Source organism: Microcaecilia unicolor, chromosome 7, assembly GCF_901765095.1.
Source record: "Microcaecilia unicolor chromosome 7, aMicUni1.1, whole genome shotgun sequence".
Lineage (NCBI taxonomy): Eukaryota > Metazoa > Chordata > Amphibia > Gymnophiona > Siphonopidae > Microcaecilia > Microcaecilia unicolor.
Window position 1 is genome coordinate 262,764,701 of NC_044037.1, and position 14,585 is coordinate 262,779,285.

At 39.5% G+C, this 14,585-nt stretch overlaps 1 protein-coding gene across 1 annotated transcript in view; it reads left to right on the plus strand.

Annotated features, from left to right (window-relative positions):
* Positions 1–14,585, plus strand: part of LRP1B (LDL receptor related protein 1B) — a 1,639,960-nt gene that overhangs the window by 765,838 nt on the left and 859,537 nt on the right. The window contains 3 exon segments of the mRNA XM_030210865.1: positions 1,717–1,917; positions 3,645–3,839; positions 3,842–3,889. Coding sequence (XP_030066725.1) covers positions 1,717–1,917; positions 3,645–3,839; positions 3,842–3,889 — 444 coding nt within the window.

Below are 14,585 nucleotides of genomic sequence, written 5' to 3' on the forward strand. Positions count from 1 at the left end.
CCTTTCGCCGATAATGGAAGAAAAATATGCGTTTTTAGCGAGAATCTAGGGCACTTTTCCTGGACCCTGTTTTTCCACGAATAAGGCCCAAAAAAGTGCCCTAAATGACCAGATGACCACTGGAGGGAATCGGGGATGACCTCCCCTGACTCCCCCAGTGGTCACAAACCCCCTCCCATCACAAAATATGCCGTTTCACAACTTTTTATTTTCACCCTCAAATGTCATACCCACCTCCCTGGCAGCAGTATGCAGGTCACTGGAGCAGTTATTAGGGGGTGCAGTGGACTTCAGGCAGGTGGACCCAGGCCCTTCCCCCCCCCACCTGTTACACTTGTGCTGGTAAATGGGAGCCCTCCAAACCGCCCCCCAAACCCACTGTACCCACATGTAGGTGCCCCCCTTCACCCCTTAGGGCTATAGTAATGGTGTAGACTTGTGGGCGGTGGGTTTTGAGGGGGATTTGGGGGGCTCAACACCCAAGGGAAGAGTGCTATGCACCTGGGAGCTCTTTTACCTTTTTTTTTGTTTTTGTAAAAGTGCCCCGTAGGGTACCCGGTTGGTGTCCTGGCATGTGAGGGGGACCAGTGCACTATGACTCCTGGCCCCTCCCACGAACAAATGCCTTGGATTTATTCGTTTTTGAGCTGGGCGCTTTCATTTTCCATTATCACTGAAAAACAAAAACGCCCAGCTCACAAATTGTCGAATAAAACATGGATGTCTATTTTTTTCGAACATATGGTTTGGTCCGCCCCTTCACGGACCCGTTCTCAGAGATAAACGCCCATGGAGATAGACGTTTTTGTTCAATTATGCCCCTCTATATGTAATTTCATGTTTGTTTCTTAGAATCACAGCTGCTCCCTAGTTGTCGCTGTTAAGCTATTATTGGTTATAGGTTACAGTACTTCCTTTACAGACAGTTTATAACTTTAGTGTCATTTCTTGATCATACATTGTCTTATGTTCTTGCAGCATAATATGTATTTCATCTTGTCATATTGCATTATTTTACTCTGCTAGTACCAAACATATGTTCTGTTTTTGTATGATGTCTTATAAAATTTTCAGTAAAGAGCTTTAAACTTTAAAAAATTTATAAATTTTGGCCTACATTTTAGCACACGCTGAAACGCTAGCACACCTTTGTAAACATAGTAACATAGTAGATGACGGCAGAAAAAGACCTGCACGGTCCATCCAGTCTGCCCAACAAGATAACTCATATTTCCTGCTTAAAATTTTAAAAAATTTCCTATGCTCAAAATACATGCTTTGAGTGAAAGAAATTCCATTGGGTGATTGGCCCATTTCATTACTCAATAATTTGTATCATAGAGACATCAGACCTGCATGCTGGATCAAGTTTATTAAAAATAAAAATAGGAACTGCAACGCATCACCACTTACTTGATACTCTGAATGTTTTCTCTCTATATCTGATTGCTTAACTTTATTATGTTATCCATGTTCTTTATGTAATACCAGTTGTATCTTTTACTCTGGAATGGCAAATGCCATGACGGAAAATTGTAAGCCACATTGAGCCTGCAAATAGGTGGGAAAATGTGGGATACAAATGCAACAAATAAAATAAAGAAAGAAAAAAAGAAAAGGTTTTATTATGTAAAATAATTGTAAAACACTATTAAAACTATATGTTTTGGTTTTTCTTCATTCTTCTTATGCATGTGTCATTTCTGTTTTCCTAAGGGAGATGCATTAGCAAATCTTGGGTATGTGATGGAGATATTGATTGCGAGGACCATTCCGACGAGGATAATTGCGAAGGTTATATGTGTGGACCGCCAAAATACCCTTGTGCTAATGATACCTCCATCTGCCTGCAGCCCGAGAAGCTTTGCAATGGGAGAAGAGACTGCCCAGACGGGTCTGATGAAGATGACATCTGTGGTACATCACATTTAGATATATTACCATGTTTGTGGAGCATTTTGTTTTTATCTATATGATGTATGATTTGAAATACACATTAGCTTTGCATTTTAAATAAATTATATTTTTGGCATAAAAAAAGGAGAAACCCCTTTGGTTGTTCTTTCAATAAAGTATAAAATGGATTACCTAGACTTCAGAATTTCAGATTTCTAAAGACATTTGGAGGCTCATTTTTCAAAGCACATAGACTTACAAAGTTACATAGGGCTTCTTTTAAAAAGTCGCGCTAGTGATTTACGCGTGAAAAATTTGAAGAAGTCTATAGGAATTGAATGGGCTTCCTCTCAATTTCCGCACTGGGAATTGGTAGCATGGCTTTGTAAAAGAGGCCCATAGTAACCCATTTAACTTTGTAAGTCTATGTGCTTTGAAAATGAGCATCTTGGCATCGTTTATCTCATAATCTAAAAAATGTTGGACTAACTCAGTTAGACAATTGTTCTTATTCTCAAAGGAATGATTTTAATGTGCCACTGCATGCAATGTGGTGTCGATCCACACAAAAATAAAGAGCTGCTGCAGTCTATCCTGTTATCCATCTCCACTCCCTAATACCTCCTCATTATTATTTTATTTATTTATTTATTTTATTGCATTTGTATCCCACATTCCCCCACCTATTTGCAGGCTCAATGTGGCTTACATAGATTTGTTAACATTGTCATATCAGGATATCAGATACAGTTAGTAATGTTCAGCGATTAAGGAAGGGAAGAGGGAAGAAGGAGGAGAGTTATTAGGGTAGTTATAGAAGGTGGACATTCATAATTGAGTGGGTTGGTGAGGTGGCTTAGTGAGGTTATAGGTTCTCATTGTAGGCTTTGTTGAAGAAGAATGTTTTCAGAGATTTTCGAAAGATAGATTATCTGATCCCACCTCCTGACACCATCCATTATCAGATCCCCCTCCCATTACCTCTACAGTATCCAATCCCCTCTCCCATCACCCCAAACACCCCAACACCCCTATCATCCAATCTCCCCTACAAACACCCCTGGCACATTCCCAGTAAACAATCATCCCTCTCAACACCCCCCTAGTATCCAATCCCATTATTAAGGTAGATCTGGGGAAAACCACTACTTATCTCTGGAATAAGTAGCATAAAATCGTGCTACTTTGGGAGGTTTTTCCAGGTACTTGTGACCTATATTGGCCACAGTTGGAAACAGGATATTAACCATGGTAGACCTTTGGTCTGTCCCAGTATGGCAATGTTTATATTCTTATGTTCTTAAGTATGGCAACTCTTATGTTCTTATGATCTCCCTCTATATAGATAAAAGTATACAGACTGTTTCATACATGCACTTTTAGGCTAATTGAGAGGAAGCATTCCCAGACGCTTAGATCGTGGAAAGAAAAATACTCATGTCCATGGCATTTTCACTTCTTCACATGTACTATTCCAGAAAAAATCTAGCCTCAGAAAAATTCACAACTAAAGCTTATACATAGTCCCACTTTCAAAACTGATGCATAGTAAAAAAGATCATGCAACTGTTGACATTGTCACAACGTGGGCAGTTTGAAAATTGTCCCAAAAATGTTCCTGTAACTTTAAAGACTTCAGCTCAGACCACATTTGTTTTGTTTTGCTTTATCTGTATCTTAGCATTTATAACTGTACAAAGTGGTTGACATTGTTTGTATCTTTCTAACCTTGTTTGTTTTGTTTTTAGATGAATGTTCTCTCAGTAATGGTGGCTGCAGCCATCAGTGCACTGTAGTTTCTGGAAGAGGAATTGAGTGTTCTTGTCCCCCAGGACTGCACCTTAATTCAGACAACAAGACCTGTGATGTGATTGATTACTGTACTGAACATCTTAAGTGCAGTCAAGTTTGTGAACAATACAAAAATATTGTGAAATGCTCCTGTATGAAGGTTGGACGCTGAATCCAGATGGAGAAAGCTGCACAAGTCTTGGTATGCTAAAAGTTTTGAATTAAACTCTTTTGTTCTTGATACCATCAGAAAATAAATCACACTGGGGTTAATTTTCAGTTCAGATCATTAATAAACCTAGACCTTTATTCAGAGATAAACAAACAAATTTGCATAAAAGCATATTTCCATAGGAAAAGAGATGAATATCCCCCAAGATGACCTCATTATCTTTTTGTGGCATGAAAAAGGATTCTATAGACTAAGTATCTCTAGTCATTTATGCAATATTCAGAAAATCTCTGCAACCTAGTATAATTAGACACTGTGGCTCAGTGATACTATTTAATGAATCTTTTGAGACACTTTGACAGTTTTAAAACCATTTGCTAAATTTGTACTGGAACTCATAATTCTTCTTTATGGATCAGTTCTACATTCATCAAAGGGATCAGGTTTTCAAAGAGTCTCTAAGTAGTAAAGACAAGTAGTTTATTTTATTTAGGTATAAATTCACCCCAACCTAACTGGGTGGATTTTTAACAGAAAATTAACCTAAATCTATCTTGTCAAAATTTGATAGGTTAGTCATAGGACTGCTACATATGCACCTGGAATTGCTCACCTAAACCTGGAAAGTTAGTGCTGAATGTTAGCATTTGAAGGTCCATTCTATAAACTGGGTGCTATTATTTACACACCCACTGTGCACATACATATTTAGAATACTAGCAGTTGTGCTTCCAATAACAAGTTAAGCAGAATGGCATTTCACATGTGAGCCCCACTACAAAAATAACTGAATGATGAGTAGACTGAAGCCTGGTTACCTTAATCTGGGAGCTACCAATTGACTGGAGCTCTGTGATTGTGACACCTGAGAAGGAGTAAGGGCACTAACAGACCCTTACAATTGCAGGGGCAATACAGTGAATTTTTTTTTTTTTTTGAAAAATAAGGGAATAAAACATAAACACTATTTCTCTGTAAGGTGGTGAATTTATCAGCTTAAGGGCCCAGTTTACTAAGATGCGTTAGCATTTTTAGCGCGTGCTGACGCTAGAGACACCCATAGAAATATACGGGTATCTCTAGTGTTAGTGTATGCTAATTTTTAGCATGCGCTAAAAAAGCTAGTGCGCCTACAGTGTGGCTTAGTAAACAGGGCCCTAAATGAGGTAATTACTTCACCTTAATTTAGAACTGTAGGTTAGTAACTCCCATGGTACATGAATAATTCTGTTTGTGATCAACCAGGCAAGCAGCGTTATATGTACTGCTCAGGATTATCTAGCTGCTAACCCCAGCCCGATGTTCCCAGGCTGTATCTTAAAGGGTCCAGGCATTACTGTCAATGTCAATTTATTGTTTATGTACCGCTGTATTCCCTAAACAGATTCACCACAGTTTACAGTGTTCCCCGACACCTTAAGTTCACCACATAACTTCCCCTTCAGAGTCCTCTAATCACTTTGCTCTGAAGAGCTCCTGGATAACTTCCCCCTGAAGCCCTTCCCCATATCACTTCCTTTGCCATTATACAGCAGCTTCGCCCCAAGCAGTAGTACCGTGAGGATACTGTTAGGGGTTGTCAGCACCATTCTGAACCCCATGTTGGTAGGAGCTGGAGTGACTGGGGATCACTCCTACCCTGACACTACTAGACTCCATGGATTTTTAAAGGTAGGCCAAGGGGGTGTACAGGAGAGTGGATGGAGGTTTGGAAGAGTGGGGGATTATGATCAGGGATGCTTTCTAGGGAGAAGTGATACAGAGGGGCTTCAGAGACAGAGAATAGCATATACACTTTATTCCATAAATGATGTTAAAAATGACAACTCAACTCAGCACCTTGTTTCGGCAAAGTGCCTGCCTGAGGAGTCTTTCAGGGGCATTTTCAAAAGAGAAGGGCGCCCATCTTCTGACACAAATCGGGAGATGAGCGTCCTTCTCTCAGGGTCGCTAAAATCGGCATAATCGAAAGCCGATTTTGGGCGTCCTCAACTGCAGTCCGTCGTGGGGACTACTAAAGTTCACAGGGTTTCATGACCTGGGTATTTCTGGTTCTGGTTCTGTCCTCTGATGATTCACCTCCTTCCTTAGCAATCACACTTTCAGTGTCTTTCACTCTTCCTCTCATTCCAAACCGTCTCCACTAATTGTGGTGTTCCATGCTTGCTCCTCTTCACTTTATCTTTCTGAGAACTCTCACCACTCTGATACAAGATCTTGGTATGCACACCTTTTACTATGCTGATGATATTCTCTTGCTTGATGAGACCAGTCCATTCTCCCTTGATCTGATCACTTTAAACACAACTCTAGGAGAAATATCACTGACTTCATGAGAACCATCTCCTTCTAAATCCCTCTAAAACTCTAGCTTGCTGGAATACAGACATAACTACCACCGGATGATCCACCATTATTATTATTTTAATGAGAGATTTTTTATGTGAGCCTTTATAAAACTGCCTGAAAAGAAGTACCTTTCTGGACTTCTCACAAAGGCATTCTGGTATAAAAACAGGATTATAAACTCTCTCTCTTTATGAATTAACTATAAACTAAAAAAAGCATGAGAGAACCAAACTAAAGATTTGGATCAGTGCTTTCAATTGATCATCAAACCTTAATCCTAAATTGACAACTGAAGGGAAGAGCACAAGCAAGCATTTTTCAGTTTGCTTTTAGATTTTTTTTTTAGACTTTTTCATGATTTCTATTTTTATTTTGTTTGTTTTAGACATTAATTTTAATAAAACATTTTAACACACAGTAGTAGTTTTTTAGCACAAGTAAATCAGTTGTACACACATTAATTTGTATGTCCATATGTGTTAAATTACCCCCCTGTTTACAAGGCCATGCTAGCAGCTGCTGGTGCGCTAATACCGACATAGCCCATTCACTTTGAATGGGCTGTGTTGGCATTGCCATGCGGCAGCCGCTAGCACGGCTTTGTAAACAAATAATTAGATATGCACTAAATTTGTAAGACACTAGTGAATTAAATGCAGGCTAATCACAGACCATAGTACTGCAGACTTTCACTGGCCTATCTGTTATCATAGGTAAAACTGAGAAACTGCAGGTTAAAAAAAAAAAAATAAGGAACCTCCGAGTAGGCAATTTACCTGAATTCAGCATTAAAATAATTTTTTAAAGGCACATAGGGGCCCAGCTGGCCTTTAGAAACTAAGCATAAAGTAGGCACATCCTTTGCCCTTTCATAAACTTTCCCCTCACATATCTATAATCTCTTAGTTAAGGTGTTAAGGTTTGTAATGGTGCTTAATCATCACCAATGCACAATATATCTTGCAGGTGACATTGAATCAGGTAAGACTTTCTGTTTTCTATTGCACACATATAGTTTGTTTTCTGAGCCTGTTTGAGGCATCCCTAATTCCAGAGAATTGTTTTACAGCAGCTGACACCTGTATGCAAGCATCTGTTTGTAGTCTTATCGACTGGTGATATCTCTTCCAGTCGTGCTTCCCTTAATTAGAGACATATTAGAGAAACTAATCCTAGAAAGATCATACAAAAAAAAACATATTTCACATAGCAATACAATTTTGTATTACATTATTTTCTCCAGATTTCTCTACCTACCATTTGTTGGGCTTCAAGGTCAAATTTATTTTGTTTGCACCATTTCAAAATCCGGAAGCAAAATAAGATACAAATAAAAACAAATGCAGTCTTCAGTGACCTTCAGAAAACAAGAACAAGCAAACTGAATTCCCAAAGGGAAGGCAATTGTTGTGAATATGACAAGAGTTCTGGTTTCTATTATATTGAAATCAGAACTGCTCAGTTCTTTTTCTCAAGCTGCAAGAAATAAAGGTTAATAAAAACTGAAAATATAAGGTATACTTTTTTATTGGACTAACTTTATACTTTTTTGATTAGCTTTTGGGAGCTGATGAAAGAGGATTTGTTTCTTAAATTCGTTAAGAATGTTTTTTTTTTTTGCAGTGTGCCCAAAAGTCTTCAGTTCTGCTTTCTTTTTGGTATGTTTACCTAATATATTTATGATCAGAAATCCTTATACAGAAAAAAAAATATGACCCTACTATCAGAAACTGAAAAATTAATATATACATCAACTATACAAACAGAAGGAAAAAAGATAGAAACCCCAAAAGAAGACATCATAAGGACCAGGCAGGAGCTAAATCTCTACTTTAAGACTAACGGAAGAAAAACTTGAAAGAATCCAATCTGAAAAAAATAATATATTTCTGTCATAAAACTGGATTCTCTGATCCACAAAGAACAATTATCAGAGACCACCAATGCAACACATGATTTAGAAGATTTAACTAACTTGAACACATTTTTAAATATTCTGGACCCATGTGAGGAAAATAAAGCTCTACAGTACGTTTACACACACCAGGAAAACACAATATTACCAGATTCTCTGTAAATTGCATGGGATTTCTGCCACGGAATCTTTAAGGCTAGAAATTTCATGTGTGAAGGGAAAGAGAATTAGTAGCCTGAATGAACGGACAGATAATGAAATGTTAACAGAAATTAGGAAAGCTAACAAATTTGACAACACAGTAATGATGGATGATTTAAATTACTCCAGTACTAACTGGGTAAATATCACATCAGACATACTACAGACTACTTGCCTTCATAAGTATTGCCAAACTGGGACAGACCCAGAGGTCAATCATGCCCAGCATCCTGTTTCCACAGTGGCCAATCCAGGTCACAAATCCTGGCAAGATCCCAAAAAAGTTCAATACATTTTATGCTACTTATCCCAGGAATAAGCAGTAGATTTTCCCCAAGTCAATTTAATAATGGTCTATGGACTTTTCCTTTAGGAAGCCATACAGACCTTTTTTAAACCCCGCTAAAGTAACCACTTACCACATTCTCTGGCAACGGTTTCCAAAGTTTAATTACACGTTGAGTAAAGAAACATTTTCTCCAATTCGTATTAAATTTACTACTTTGTAGCTTCATCGCATGCTCCCTAGTCCTAGTATTTTTGGAAAGAGTAAAAAAAGATTCACGTCTACCCCGTTCCACTCCACTCATTATTTTTTTCTCCAAGCTGAAGAGCTCTAGACGCTTCAGCCTTTCCCCATCCCCTTTACCGTAAGTACATAAGCACCACCATACTGGGAAAAGACCAGAAAAGACCAAGGGTCCATCAAGCCCAGCATCCTGTCTCCAACAGCGGCCAATCCAGGCTTGAAGAACCCGGCAACCTCCTCCCCCCCCCCCAAAAAAAAAAAAAAAAAAAAGAATAATGTTCAATGGACTTTTCCCTCAGGAATCTGTCCAAACCCCCTTTAAATTCTGTAAGGCCAGCTGCTGTCACTACATTCTGCGGCAACAAGTTCCAGAGTCTAACTACACGCTGAGTAAAGAAAAACTTTCTCCTATAAATCTACCATATTCTAGCTTCATCTTGTGTCCCCTGGTTTTGTTGTTGTTTTGAAAGTGTAAACAAACGCTTCATATCTGTACGCTCTACTCAGCTCATTATCTTGTAGACTTCTATTATATCACCCCCTCAGCCGCCTTTTCTCCAAGCTGAAGAGCCCTAACCTTCTCAGCCTTTCCTCATAGGGAAGTCGTTTTTTTCCCTTTATCATTTTTGTCGCCCTTCTCTGCACCTTTTCCAATTCCTTTATATCTTTTTTGAGATGTGGTGACCAGAATTGGACACAATACTTGAGGTGAGGTTGCACCATGGAGCGATACAATGGCATTATAACATCCTCGTGTTTGTTTTCCATCCCTTTCCTAATAATACTCAACATTCTGCGTGCTTTCTAGCCGCCACCGCCGCCGCCGCAGCAGCAGCCAGCAGCACATTGAGCAGAGGTTTTTAACATCTTATCCATGATGACTCCCAGACCCTTTCTAAGTCTGAAACTCCTAACGCGGAACCTTGCATGACATAGCTGTAATTCGGGTTCCTCTTACCCACATGCATCACTTTGCACTTGTCAACATTGACTTCATCTGCCACTTGCACGCCCAATTACCCAGTCTCGCGAGGTCCTCCTGTAATCTTTCACACTCCTCCTGCGACTTGACGACCCTGAATAATTTTGTGTCATCTGCGATTTTAATTACCTCACTAGTTACTCCCATCTCTAGGTCATTTATAAATATGTTAAAAAGCAGCAGTCCCAACACAGACCTCTGCGGGACCCCACTAACTACCCTTCTCCACTGAGAATACTGACCATTCAACCCTACTCTTTGCTTCCTATCTTTCAACCAGCTCTTAATCATAGTAATACCCTACTTCTGATCCCATGACTCTCCAGTTTCCTCTGGAGGCTTTCATGAGGCACTTTGTCAAATGCCTTTTGAAAATCCAGATACACAATATCCACCGGTTCCCCATTGTCCACATGTTTGTTCACCCCCTCAAAAAAAATGCAGTAGATTGGTGAGGCAAGACTTCCCTTCACTAAATCCGTGCTGACTTTGTCTCATCAGCCCATGTTTTTGTAAGTGCTCTGTAATTTTATTCTTGATAATAGCCTCTACCATTTTGCCCCGGTACCGACATCAGACTCACCAGTCTATAATTTCCCGGATCTCCTCTGGAACCTTTTTAAAAAATCGGTGTAACATTGGCTACCCTCCAGTCTTCCGGTACCACACTCGATTTTAGGGATAGATTGCATATTACTAAAAGTAGCTCCACAAGTTCATTTTTCAGTTCTATTAATACTCTGGGATGAATACCATCAGGTCCTGGTGATTTACTACTCTTCAGTTTGCAGAACTGACCCATTGCATCCTCCAAGTTTACAGAGAATTTGTTTAGTTTCTCCAACTCGCCTGCTTCAAATACGCTTTTCAGCACCGGTGTCCCTCCCAAATCCTCCTCGGTGAAGACCGAAGCAAAGAATTCAATTAATTTCTCCGCTACGGCTCGGTCTTCCTTGATCACCCCTTTAACACCATTTTCGTCCAGCGTCCCAACCGATTCTTTAGCCGGCTTCCTGCTTTTAATGTATCTAAAAAAAATTTTTACTATGTATTTTTCACTTTTTTTTTTTTTTTTTTATTATTTTATTTATAAGTTTTAACAGATTATTACAAGAACACTTGTAAATGAAAAAATGGAAAAAAGTATACATATTTTTCATAGGAAAAATCAATATATAAGAAAACTACTTAATCTCGTCCATTTCAAGTCCACAATTTGGGAAGAAAACCAGGTACAATTCCAGGAAAATAATTTTTTCATGAATACAAGATCAAGAAAAAAAAAAAAAAAAAGAAGAGAACATAACATGCCTTATAATCCTTTTTACGGAGTAGATGTAGACAAAGCCTGGAATTGTTGACTAGAACTAGCCGCTAACTTAGTATCAAGAAAATTATTCAGCTGACATGCATCGTAGAAAATATATTTGACTGAGCTAACTTTAATCACGCATTACATGGAAAGTTTAACCAGATAAACCTCCTAACTGTAAAACCCTTGGACGGAGTTTCAGAAACGCTTGACGTCTCCTTTGTGTAACTCTGGCTATATCCGGAAATATTCTAATTTTTGTATTCATAAAGAGGTCATCTCTATGGCGAAAAAATTGTTTAAGAACCCAATCACGGTCGGGTTCTAACACAAAGGAGACAATCAATGTTGCAGGAATCGTTGTCATTTCTTCTTTTTGAAGTTCTTGTGTTAAATTCAGCATGTCGAATGAAGCATCAGGTCCTTGTTCTGGTTGGTCCACTACACCCTTTTGTTTCTCAATTTTATATGGAGGCAAATAATAAATTTTAGAAATCGGAGGGTATGCTTGTTCTGGAATTTTTAATATTTCTGATAATATTTTTTAAACATTATTAGTGGAGCCATTTGAATAGTTTTTGGAAAATTAATCACCTAAGAGTTTTAGCTCTTAGTTGATTTTCCAAATTTTCAGTCTTTTGGTGCAAAATAATGTTCTCTTTATCAAGTTTGATTGTATTTGTTGTGAAGTTTTTAGAGCTTCATTACATGAAATTAAAGTTTTTTCGGTGTTACTCATTCTGGTTTCTAAAGCTTCAATTTTTTCCAAAGGCATCTGAGTTACCTGTAGCACCTGAGATATCTTCTGTGTAAAAGAGTTCTCAAGTCCCATCAAGGCTTCCCAAATCGAATCAAGAGTTATATTCCCAGGTTTAATAGGCAAAAAATGACTTACTGGATATAGCAAGCTCAGTCAAAACCTTCTTCATTGTCTGTTCCTTGGTCCCAGCCAGCAATTCCCTAGGTCTTGCTCCTCCGACTTCCACAACCGGTAGTTCCTGGTCTGCTGCAGTTCCCTCAGCTGAATGCACTTCCAGGTCAGAGACACTGAGTGCTTCCTGCCCCTGCTGTAGACCCCTTGCCGGCATCATCGGAGGACCTCCGCTGCTCGGGGCTGAAGGTGATGTCGGCCTCAAGGCTGAGGGAGCAAAGAACCTCCCATTGCTCCCTCCTGCAGCGAGGAATCTTGCCCCGGCATTCTCACCGGCAGCGCAAAACGTTCCATCGGTCCCCCGAAGTCACGGCAGCTGTGGAGGGAATCACTCGCTGCCTGCCCCTTCCGTTTCGGCAGTCGCCAAACAAGGTAAAAAAGAATTTTTTTCAAAGGATTGAGGGGAAACGGGTAACGAGCCGTCTGGCTAGCGTTCCCTTCCGGACGCCATCTTGTTTTTTTCGTATTTTCACTTCTAACGCTAACTTTTTCTCAAAGTCACTTTTTGCCCTCCTTATCTCCGCTTTGCATTTTTACTTGGCATTCCTTATGTTTTATCTTGTTACCTTCAGTCGGTTCTCTTCTCCACTTTCTGAATGATTGTTTTTTGGTTCTAATGACTTCTTTTACCTTACTATTTAGCCACACTGGCTGACGTTTGGTCTTTTTTTCCCCTTTTTCTAATTCGCGGAATATATTTGTCCTGTACCTCCAGGATGGTGTTTTTAAATGACATCCATGCCTGATGCAAGTTTTTTACCCTGTGAGCTGCACCTTTCAGTCTTTTCTTCACTGTTTTTCTCATTTTGTCATAATCATCTTTTCTAAAGTTAAACGCTAGTGTATTTGATTTCCTAAGTTCACTTACTTCAATGCGAATATAAAAACTGATCATATTATGATCATTGTTATCAAGCGGCCCTCACACCGTTACCCCCCGCACCAGATCATGAGCTCCAGTAATGACTAACTCTAGTATTTTTCCTTCTCTTGTGGGCTCCTGAACCAGCTGTCGCCCTTCTTTGCACCTTTTCTAATTCCACTATATCTTTTTTGAGATGCAGTCACACCATGGACCGATACAAAGGCATTATAATGTCCTCACTTTTTTTTTCCATTCCTTTCCTAATAATACCTAACATTCTACTTGCTTTCTTAGCCACAGCAGCACACTGAGCAGAGGGTTTCAACGTATAATCAAAGATGCCGAGATCCCTTTCTTGGTCGGTGACACCTAACGTGGAACCTTGCATTATGTAGCTATAGTTCGGGTTCCTCTTTCCCCACATGTATCACTTTGCACTTGCTCACATTAAATGTCATCTGCCATTTAGACACCCAGTCTCCCAGTCTCGCAAGTTCCTCTTGCAATTTTTACAATCCTTTTGCGATTTAACAACTTTGAATAACTTTGTGTCATCAGCAAATTTAATTACCTCACTAGTTACTCCCATCTCTAGTCATTTATAAATATATTAACAAGCAGCGGTCCCAGCACAGATCCCTGAGGAACCCCACTATCTACCCTTCTCTATAGAGAATACTGACCATTTAACCCTACTCTCTGTTTTTTATCCTTTAACCAGTTTTTAATCCACAATAGGACACTACCTCCTATCCCATGACTCTCCAATTTCTTCTGGAATATTTTATTTATTTATTTTAGAACATTTGTATCCCAAATATTCCCAACATAGCAGGCTCTATGTGGCTAACAACATTTATGGAAGGAACAACATAATAATACAATGGCGGAATAGAGAGCAAGGAACCCTTTAGGGGGGGGGGGGGGAAGACAACAGGGAGGACAAATGCGGGACAGCAGGGAATTAAGTAGCAGAGGAGTAGGTTTTTTTCACGTAGATCAGTTTTGAGAAATTTCTTGAATTGAATGTGGTTGGTAGTCTCTTTTAACGCTGGAGGCAGAGCATTCCACTAACAAGGACTCATGAAGCAGAAAGAGGAGGCGAAGAGCAATTTATATATTAGATTCTTGCAGTTAGGATAGTGGAAATTAAGATAAGTACGTGACGGTTTTCTGGAGTTTCTGGGAGGGAGGTCAATCAAGCTGAGCATATAACCCGGAGCATCCCCGTATACGATCTTGTGGGTTAGTTCACAATTTTTAATTCAATATGAGGTACTTTGTCAAATGCTTTTTGAAAATCCAGATACACAATCTAGCTTATTTTCGAAAGGGAAGGATGCACATCTTCCAACACAAATCGGGAGATAGGCATCCTTTCTCCCGAGATTGTCCAAATTGGCATAATTGAAAGCCGATTTTTTGCGTCCTCAACTGCTTTCTGTCATGGGGACGACCAAAGTTTACGGAGGCATGTCCGGCAGTGTACCAAAGGCGAGAGGGGCGTGGTTAAGCGATGGGCGTCCTCGGCCGATAATGGAAAAAAGAAGGGCGTCCCTCACGAGCATTTGGTCGACTTTACTTGATCCCCTTTTTCTTCACGACCAAGCCTTTAAATGTGCCCAAACTGACCAGATGATCA